General features: G+C 36.9%; 1 protein-coding gene across 1 annotated transcript; it reads right to left on the reverse strand.

Moving 5' to 3' along the window:
• Positions 1-237: 237 nt before the first annotated feature.
• Positions 238-8720, reverse strand: LOC128019754 (ADP-ribosylation factor-like protein 5A). Its single transcript, XM_052605954.1, has 6 exons — positions 8342-8720; positions 3009-3069; positions 2337-2484; positions 2173-2256; positions 1870-2021; positions 238-766 (listed from the first exon to the last, which is right to left on the reverse strand). The coding sequence occupies exons 1-6, from the start codon at positions 8385-8387 to the stop codon at positions 718-720; spliced, it is 540 nt and encodes a 179-aa protein (XP_052461914.1). The 5' UTR covers positions 8388-8720; the 3' UTR covers positions 238-717.
• Positions 8721-10639: the final 1919 nt, after the last annotated feature.

Consider the following 10639-nt stretch of genomic DNA (forward strand, 5'->3'; position numbering starts at 1 on the left):
TGGGCTGTGGTATGTACTGAAAAACTATGATTTCTTTTTTCTTAAGTTGAACAATTAAACAAATTAAGTTCCTTTATAACAATTAAAATGAGAAGTTTACTTTCAAACTATGTGTCGCCCCCTTGAGGTAGCAAAGAAGCTGTAACAAATAACCTTATAGATCAGCCTTGTACATTAGGACAGTGCTTAAAGCTCTGTGGGGGAAAATCTGTAGAGAATTAAAGTGTGAAACGTCTGTCATGACAGATATAAACACTTTATTGAGTTGTATTATACATGAGTGCAGTCTCCTCTTGCATGGTAATGTGTCTCCTCAGTCCAGAGGTACCAGAGAGTCAGGTGCAGGCACAAGGTTAATGAAAATACTGGACTGTACACACCGGGAAACATCATGTCAGCTAGCTGAGCAAAGCAGTGAGGCCACTCCAGGTAGGGTTCCGCTCAGCTAGGGACTAGTCCTCTTAGTCCAAGGTCTGTGTCACCCTATTTCTCTTTCAATAGCCATTCATGAAGAAAAACACTGGGTTTATGCGGTCTCGCAAGTCCTGACTTTTTTAGTTAGCTGCAAATTGTCTGTTCACAGTTCGCAATAATCTGTAATAAATTAATCAGACAAGTTCAGGTGACGTCGCTGGGTCACCTTCACAGTGAGCGACCACCGGCCTCCACGTCCGGTTGGAAAGATACAGAGAGCACACTGCTATCTGAGGTCAAAGGTCATCTTTCTCGCAGTCGTGACATCATCCATTCTAGACCCTGGCAGAGCCTGCAGACAGGAACGAGACATTCAGCTCAGCCAGTTAACAATGCTCCTTTTTAATTTCTTTCTTTCTGTAAATTGGCCAAAGAGAGAAATGTGTGCTTTCTGTCTTTCTGAACTAATGACCTTGGCCATAAATTGAAGTGAATTTGAGTCTTTTCAGCAAACATTAATGTCCACTCATACTTTCCGGATCACATTACCGCTTTAAACATATTTTCGACATAATTTTCTGTGCATTCTGGTATCTGTATGCATCCACAGACCAGTCAGAATAGATTTGGAAAAGGTGCAATTTGAATGTGCTTCTATACATTTTGTGAAATTTTGCTTTGGCCAGGGTTGTCTACGAAAGTTAATTTCCACTAAATAAGAAATAAAAGTCATGCTTTGGCAAATCATGACGACATAGAAATCAAAACTGAGATAGCATATCATAAATTTGACTTTTAAATTGAACATTTCTACTTTTTATATAATAATGACTGCCAAGGTCTTCCATTTTTCATAAATGAGGGTTTCTCTCATTTTAACATTTTGTCACCATTTTGACTGCCATAATGACTTCTCGATTTCAAATTTTTGTAAAAAAGAATTTCTCAGTTATTTATACTCATAATATTGAACGTTGTTATATTACTTAGAAGTCAAACTGGCAAAGTAAAAATGTCTAGATAAAAAGCAAAAATTATAACCTAAAAATTCAAACATTATTAAATTACGACATTATTGTCAATGACAACATCATAATTATGATTTATCAAAGCATGATTTTTTTTCTTATGTGCCAGAAATGGCCATAGCTCCAAAGTTATAGTTTCAAAGTTCTTGTTTTTTAATAAAAACAAGCATGTGCTGGAAACACAAGGACATGTCTGCATTTGTCTCATGGTAATTGCTGTCTATGCAGCTTTTAGATATCTAATACTGATTCATAACTTCTATTGATGCTAGTCCTATTTTCAGCCAAAAGGACTAGAACAGCAGACTTTTACACAATCTGTGACTCATTACATCTTCTCTTCTAATGGAGAGAGAAATACAATCATTTAAGTGGATCTTTGTATTGGATGTTTTTCATGTGGCTCTATAGGTTTCTATGGCCTTACCCTTCTCCAGTGAGAGCACAGCAGGCCTGGATGTGCCACTGGTGGTCTTTGACAGAGGTAAGCTGAAGACTCTGGGAAATCTCAGCAACGGTCATACAACCCTTCACATCTTGCTTGTTGGCGAAAATCAACAAACCAGCTTTTTTCAGATCCTAATGAAGAGAAAAGTGGAAAGGAAATCATGTAGTGTGATGAGGACACAGAAGAGAAAACCGGACATTCTCAGAACAATCCTTTCAGCAAAGACATGTGTATGAAGACTCAAGCGGTACCAGCTTCTCATAGTGACATACATATACTCGCCTCATGGGCTAACATCCTGTAGAGCTCCTCTCTGGTCACTGAGATCCTCTCTCTGTCTGTGCTGTCCACGACCACGATCACAAACTACACAACAGGAGAAATGTGTTGATGAGACACTCTCTTTATAATTCCTGATAACTTTACAGCTGTCTCAGAGCACCTACCTCTGTGTTAGTGTAGTAAGTGTTCCAAGAGGAGCGTAGTGACTCCTGTCCTCCAATGTCCCACATGAGGAAATGTGTATTATTGACCATAATCTCTTCCACATTGCTGCCTATAGTGGGTGAAGTGTGCACCACCTCATTCATAGAGCTGGAGATTACAAAAATGACATGAGCATGAAAAGAACAACAAATGGTGTTGTCAAATATGAAAACACCGCAAATAAATCTGTAATTTGCATGATACAATCATACCACGGTGTAAACCTGTGTTTTTTAAGAAATCAATACTTCTATTAAAAGAGGACACATTTAATTGATCAAAAGTCACAGTATAAACATTTATAATGTTACAAAAGGTTTCTGTTTTAAATAAATGCTGTTCTTTTGAATGTCTATACATTAAAGAAACATGAAAGTAGTATTACAATTTCCACAAAAATATTAAGAAGCACAACTGTTTTCAATATCAGCATTTTAGAGTGATTTCTGAAGGATCACCTGACACTAAAGACTGCAGTAATGGCTTCTGGAAATTCAGTGACATCACAGGAATACATGATGTATTAAAATATATTCAAATAAAACAGTTTTCTAAATTGTAATAATATTATTGTTTTTAATTGCTTAAAACAAGAATGGACTGCTAGATTTATAATTTAGTGCAATACTTACAACTGATAAAGTATGGTGGTCTTTCCTGCATTGTCCAGCCCGACAATAATGACTTTGTGCTCTGCCAGAAAAACAGAAAGACAGATAAATGTTTCGGAAAACACTTTAATTGCAGCCATTCATCTTTTTACCATCTTTAATACACAAACATTTGTAAACCGATATTTGAACGTGTTATTGAGCAAGGTGTCATCCTATACTAGGGATGGACGTTTTCCGTAAATATCACATTCGAATATTTGAGCTCACAATAAACGAATATTCGAATATTCGTTTATTTAAATTAAGTTTAATGAGACAGACGTTATTTTTCAGCAACATTTATTGTTTCCGTCATTTTGAACAAGCTTACACAGAATAAGCTTAAACATTACACATCATGTTTTGCAGCTGAAAACATTTAACAATGTGTGCAAACAAACAAAAGTACAGATTAAAAGCAAAAAAAAAAAAAGTGAACAAAGAAAAAACAAAGCAGCCTGCTGCAATTAGGCTATTGTAGAACGTAGCCTACACTTAACTTTGAAACTTTTTTGCTGTCAGCAAATCTTTTTTGCTTTTTTTTCCTATTGTTTTACATGTTTTTGTTAAGAAACACGGGCATGTTAAAGCCGGCTCCTTAGTCTGTTAACAATAAGGCCAGCCATGGAGAAAACGCGCTCTGAAGGCACAGATGTTGGTGGGACACACAAATAACGGTGTGCTAAGCGAATAAGTTTTGTGAAGCGCTTCGTGTTTTCATTTCACCACTGAATGGGATCCTCATCTGGTGGAATACATGGCTCCGGAACATCCTCTTCATCGTTGGTGACGGCGGCTGCATCCGCACCACTCGCATTAAGGAAAATGTTCTGATAATGTTCAAAAAAGTTTTTCTTTCTTCTCTCATGTTTTCATCGAGAAACCTGAGATATTTGTGTCGATGGTCTAGGGCAGACGCAAGAGGAGGAGTTTTCACTGCATTCTCCAAGTTAGCAGTGTTTATTCGTTGCTTGAGAGATGCCGCAACAATGTTCTTGAATTCGGTCACTTTCTGTGATTCTCCACGGCATATTTGAAGTGCTGTAGAAGACTGCAGTTCTTAGGGGCCGTTCACATATTGCGTCTTTTGCGCGCTCAAGTTCGTTATTTCCAATGGAAACGACGCAGTGCGACGAGCCTGTTTTTTTCCAGACGCGTCCGCACCGCATCGAGTTAAAAACATCTCAACTTTTCAGAATGCCGCAAGCGCACCGCAGGTCATGTGACAAGAACTAAACATTCAGTTTAATCCTTTCCCGTAACAACGTTGAAGAGCTACTGAAAGCGTAACTGCCAGAGCGCTTTGGAAAGGAGAAAGCGGCGCGCCTAGCGTTTTCTACGCGTTGTTAGGCGCGATATGTGAATGGCCCCTTATTCATTCATTAATTATTTTTTGGTGCATACATCTTCACATATACCATGGAGAATCAAAGAAAAATATTTTTTTTCTTTTGCGAAATTTGAATATCATTTTTATTTATCGAATAATTAGAGCACAATATTCTAATGTTCGACTATCCGTGAACACCCCTATCCTATACAGTAACTCAAAGTATAATGGGTGGAGTCAAAGTCTTCTCACAATAACAAGGAACGGAGCAGATCTAAAAGAACAGAATAATGGCCAAACCCACACAGTAAAACATGCTGCATGTCTCAAACGTGCTTTAGACTTGAGACCAATAGATCCAGCCCAGCTCCTGCCCTTAAAGGAACTGTTTAATACCTAAATAAAACATGATTTGATAAAGTACTGATGTTATTTAGACTCATTTTGGCCAGCTGTATAATCAGGATGTAAATATCAGGTCTGCTGAAACACCACAAAATGGAGCCACAGCCAGCATCTTGGTGATGTTTCTCAATTTTAATATTACTTATTTTTACACTGTGGCTGTGCAGCACCATTAAGCACGTTGCAAAAAACTATATCTAAAATTCTTAGAAACTCCAAATACAATAACAATTTGGATAAAACCATTAAATAGAAAAGGAGAAATGAAATCAGCATCCACAAACAGGATGTGGGGAAACATTTGAACACTTGCTGTGATTCTTATCTACTGAAACTAACGTGACAAAAATACAACCAAACGATAAATTTGTCATACGTGATGCCTGAATATGACTAAGCTATAACCGCAATAGTCTGAAAACAACTGAATGAACCAGTTTAGAAATATTCTGAATTCTCTCATTATAGGTCATCAATTACAAGACGCCCTGAACCTAACTGACAGAAAATATGAATTGGAGAATAAAGAGAAAGAAACTAAAGAGGAAAGACTACCTATTATCAGAGTCAACACCATGAGTAGACTTACTAAAGACCTGCAATTGGTATTCAAGCATATTCAGACACACCCATTTAGATGTGTTGGAAAATGAGGCTACATTTACATGACAATGGTGTAGTCAAAAAAGGAAACGTTTTTCCCTTGCAAAATGATTCTCATTACACATATCAGCAAAAATGGCAAAAATTAACACGTAAACGATAATGGTGCTGTTTTCAAAAACTTGCACTTTAAAATTTCAGATGATTTTTCAGTCCATTGTCATGTAAACGAAGAGTAAACGTGCATAAAAAAGTTTCCCGGTTTTGGCAGAAAACATCACGTAAACAGCCCCTGAGTCACAAGTATGCACACTAGATAGACCAATGTACTTTTCCAGGACACTTGCGCTTGTTTAGTCTGAAAGAGAAAAAAAGAGAGCTCTCAAAAGGCCATTCTGTACTGTAGATATAATCTTTCCTTATAGTCTTGCTCTTGTTAACTTAGGCCATTTAATTTGAAAATAACAAACAAGAGGAAAAGCTCAAATAAAAGCATTCCAAAGCAATGCTTTTACCAACACACTGTGAAACTGATGACACTCAGAGTTTAAAGCTGATATGATCATATCAGCTAAACATTCATATGACAAAGACGGTCCAAAGGTTAGGGTGTATTGTAAATGCAATGTATGTGTTTTAATACTCCAATGAAGTGTTTTGCTTTCTCATTCCTTTTATTCACAAGAACCTACAAAATAGCTTAATACCAAGCCCCTGCATTTGTAGTAAAAAAGATCATGGCTAAATAGGACAAACATGAGGTGTGTATCACATTCAAATATACTGTGTTGATGTTTAGATTTAAAAAGGTGGCTCGAGTCACACTGTCCCGGGTCTCTCTTTCTATCAGAGCTTTAAAAAAAAAAAGCAATGGTATTTGTAAATTATCCAGCTTTAATACATTTTTTACTTTCTTTTGAAAAACTCTGAAATATGGTCAATAAGTCATTTGTGCAATTTCAACAACTAATAATCTATACAACTTCAGTCTGTGACATCACTTAGATTATTTGTAGAGGTCACACCAATATTCAATACCTCAAAGAAAAATGCATCATTTGTAAGGCATTAACACTACATAAATATACAAAAGTAACGTAAAGCTGAAACTAAAACAAAGCTGGTTTGTCAAAGTGTTAGTGCAGGGTTTTATTTTCAGTGGCAATATCCCAAGCCAAAGACTGACAAAATTTCACAGAAACCTTACTCTTGCATTCTAAAAGTTTGTTCCTGGAAGGTTTCATACTAACCTGAACAAGACCAGACATGAAACTGAGGAATAAGCAGAGAAAAATCAAAGGGGTACAAAGCATGCAAGAAGGGCTTCTACCCGTTCACAGGCTCTGATTATATCATCTTATCACTTCTGTCTATTGCAGTAAATGTTTTGAAAGAATTTGAGCACTTGTGTGTGTCAGTGCTGCTGTTTGATGCAGAAACAAAGCATTTTTAGCAAGCTTTTATTTAGCAAGGATGCTTTAAATTGATCACAAGTGACAGTAAAGAGATTTTAATGTTACAAAAGATTTCTATTTCACATAAATGCTATTTTTCTGAACTATATATTCAAAGAGTCCTGTAAAAAAATATCAAAGTTTTCACAAAAATAAAAAGCAGCAAACGGGTTTTCAATATTAATAATAATGGGTATTTTTCTTTAGCATCAAATCAGCATATCAGAATGATTTCTGAAGGATCAAGACACAGACTGAAGAAGACTGGAGTAATGATGACTTGCCATCAAATGAATAAATAACATTTTAAAATACATTAAAATAGACAACCGTTTTTATTATATTTCACAATATTATTGCTTTACTGTATTTTTTATCAAATAAACACAGCTTTGGTGAGCATACGAGACTTTCAAAAACATTACAAATTTTACAGACCCCTAAGTTTAGAACAATAGTAAGTCGCCTTTAGTGCTACTACTGCATCTGACTGTAGGCAACAGACTCCAGCTCTCATGTTACAAAGCTCACTCATATCACAATGATCTGTTCAGCTAATGAGTAAGGTGAGAACGGAAGAGAAATGTTCCACTGGGTTATAGGTTACAATTTGAACAAGCGCAATGGCCCATACACTGGTGTGCAAATCTTTCAAACAAGATTATGCTTTATGGATATCGCACACAATTTATAATAAATGAGAGACCACTGGCTATCACATGGACGTGTTCTGACACAAACCCAAGTGCTTTGAGGATTACACCACCGTCAGAGACACACAGGCTGTCCTGAACTGCTAAATGCCCAGCATGCACAATGGCAGGGGATGATCTGGCTTAAAAAAAGGCAAAGAGTGCTGCAATGGGTGTTTCACTTTTTGATTCCTAGGCTACCTCCTGGTGAATAAGCAGGTTAATCTATTCTAAGTGCTGCCAACTTGCTTTCACATTTACTTTATATTGATATAACCACAACTGGTGAGTTGTTTGGTTTTATCTTTTATTAATACCAAACTAAATACAGTCCATGAAACCATGTCACTGTAAAGTGGAATATAAGAAAAAAAAAAAAAGTAAATAAAACCATACATCGTTGCCTAGGGGAATTTAATACCCATATTTACCCCAAAATGCTAACAAATATATGTATTACCACATTTATTCTTACATGAAAATACCATAAGGGCGTCACAAGGTTTGAATACATAAATCAGGGCTCCAACCTCCATTTAAACAGAGACTGAACCTGACAGCAGTGTGTGTACCTGTCAACAGCCAGTCCTGGACCATCTTAGCCAGACGTATTGAAGCATTATCGACTGTTTAATGTAATGACATACGTTCACAGAATATTTCTGTATTTACAACATGTTAATACATATTTAAGTCGTATATAAGCACCACCATCGCCGTTTTAAAATGAAACTACAGCAGCACGTTAGCAGGCACTTCCTAGCTAGTAAAAATCCACTTAAATTGAATATTATAAAATTATACTTATGGATATACCGTTTTACGTACCTTGGTGGTTAAAAAGCCTCCATAATTTTGTGAAAATGATTCCCATCGCTGGTGTCCGGCCTCGGGCTTCACCACCCAGCAGCAGCAGCAGAGGCTGAAAATCTATCTGCTGTTAGCCCGCTAAGCTAACGATCAAGATCGGTATAAAATAGTGCTCTCGGTAACAGTTATTCACTCCTTTAATATCTTCCTGTGAATGGTATCCATGTCTCGTAAGGATGTGATTTCTAAATACTGCATTATTTCGGTGCTGTCATGCCTGGTAGAAAGTGAAATGAAGGCGTTCATTTGATTCTGCTGCAGTGAGACGAGAGTCACAAAGCTGAACTCAATCAGAGCTGCTGACGGCGGTTAGGCTCGATCATGGCATTCAGCAGAAACTACTGGGCATGCGCACATCAATATAGCGTAATTTTTCTCACACTTTAAATCTCAATTATTACTATTTTTTAACATTGTAAGGTGTAAGTTTAGGGTTGGGGAAGACGTTGTAGACGGTGTAGACGGTGTAGACGTTGAAAAAACACAATCTAATAGGTAGAAAATTTCAATGTATTAGCTTCCGGTTTTTGTTGTATCCCTTCTAGCCACAACCAACCTCACAAGTGTGTGTGTGTGTGTGTGTGTGTGTGTGTGTGTGTGTGTGTGTGTGTGCGTGTGTGTGTGTGTGTGTGTGTGTGTGAGATGGAGAGAGAGGAAGGGAGGGAGAAGTGTGTGTGTGTGTGTGTGTGTGTGAGAGATGGAGACAGAGAGAGTGAGGGAGAAGTGTGTGTGTGTGTGTGTGTGTGAGAGAGAGAGAGAGAGAGAGAGAGAGAGAGAGGGAGGGAGAGAGAACCAGAGAACCAGAGAACCAGAGAGAGTGTATATGTCACAAATTATAATAAATTGTTTCTTCAACTTATTAAAATATCTTATTTTACTGCAACTATCTGTTTCTGCTTCTTTATCATATTTATAGTGTGTGATTTATAAATATCCTACCTCACATATTTAGATTTTGGGCGTCTGGACACTTATATATTATATCAGAATATAATATGTCACTGTGTGACTATTATGAATATTAAAATACGCTGAATCATGTGTCCTATATCTGCATGAATGACCTTTGCAGCAAAAAAAAACCCGCGTCAAAAGCAGTTAGGTATTCAGTGAGATATGATTAATTTAATGCGCTGACAGCTCATTGCACCTGGCAAACAAGTTACACTGAGTGGAGCTGGCGACCGGTCCAAGATGGCGGCTCACATGTCTATGGCCACAACCGCTTTCGGCCAAGCAACACTCGCCGGAAGTCACTCTCGCGAGCTGTATTAAATCCATAGTTCGCAGTCTACCAAGACAGCGTGGCAGGGTATTTAAAACGGGATGTAAAGCTCGGCATGTTTGTGGTGTATGAAATGCGGTCTAGCTAGGCAGCACATTAGGTTTTACGATAAAGCCACACTCTCACTGACAGCATAGAGTGATCGTGATGCTAGAGATAGTATTTCTACGAACATGTATAGTAAATATGTGACAAAAAAGACATATGCAATGCATAAAAACGAGGAATAAAATATTTATCCGAGGTTCTTGATTAATACGTTTGTTATTATAAAAGCAGTTGTGCAATTCATTAGGCCTGCATTTGTCAAATAAACGAACGAATGAATAATTAAGACCCTTCAATAGTGTTCTCTCAGTCTCTCTCTTATTTATTTATTTATAATTACGACAATTGTCTATTCTTGTGATTTTGGTTGCTTTGCTGCTGATAGTTCTGATTAACTGCTATGCATTAGTGATTTATCTTGAAGTAAGCATTTATGTATCTCTCATCTGCTTAAAATTAGGCTAAAAAGCACGAACAATAGTTTTGTAACACATACTTTATTTAACATATCCTGCAGCTTTCTTACTCACAATTTCTTGTATAATTGCATCTATATAATGATTATTTTTATGTTCACACCCATTTTTTTTTAATGTATTATTATTATTAGATTTAATTTTTCAAATGATTGAACAGTGAAGGTGTCTGGGAAAATATTAAAGATGAGACCACAGATAGAACAGCTATATATAAATCAACATTGTGAAAAAACAATACAAAATTCATATATATTTGATGGACCACCAGTAACATGAAGAGAGGCTAGCATTACATCATCATGAGACAAAACTGAGCAGGGACATGTGAGCATGTTCTTTTAATGTGTTTAGCCTATGAAAGGGAAAGACACCATATTTTCCAGTTTTTATCTATATATTAATAGTTCATAGCTAAACTATATGTGTACGTTTCACACTCCAGAC

Source organism: Carassius gibelio, chromosome A9 (genome assembly GCF_023724105.1).
Source record: "Carassius gibelio isolate Cgi1373 ecotype wild population from Czech Republic chromosome A9, carGib1.2-hapl.c, whole genome shotgun sequence".
Taxonomy (NCBI): domain Eukaryota; kingdom Metazoa; phylum Chordata; class Actinopteri; order Cypriniformes; family Cyprinidae; genus Carassius; species Carassius gibelio.

What these genes read in the sequence shown, in the direction of transcription:
- LOC128019754 (XM_052605954.1), bottom strand. Translation starts at nt 8,387, where the DNA reads ATGGGAATCATTTTCACAAAATTATGGAGGCTTTTTAACCACCAAG. An exon ending in GAGGCTTTTTAACCACCAAG is followed by an intron (nt 3,070 to 8,341) that starts GTACGTAAAACG and finishes TTTTTCTGGCAG; the next exon opens with AGCACAAAGTCATTATTGTC. An exon ending in ACAGGATGTTAGCCCATGAG is followed by an intron (nt 2,022 to 2,172) that starts GCGAGTATATGT and finishes TCTCTTCATTAG; the next exon opens with GATCTGAAAAAAGCTGGTTT.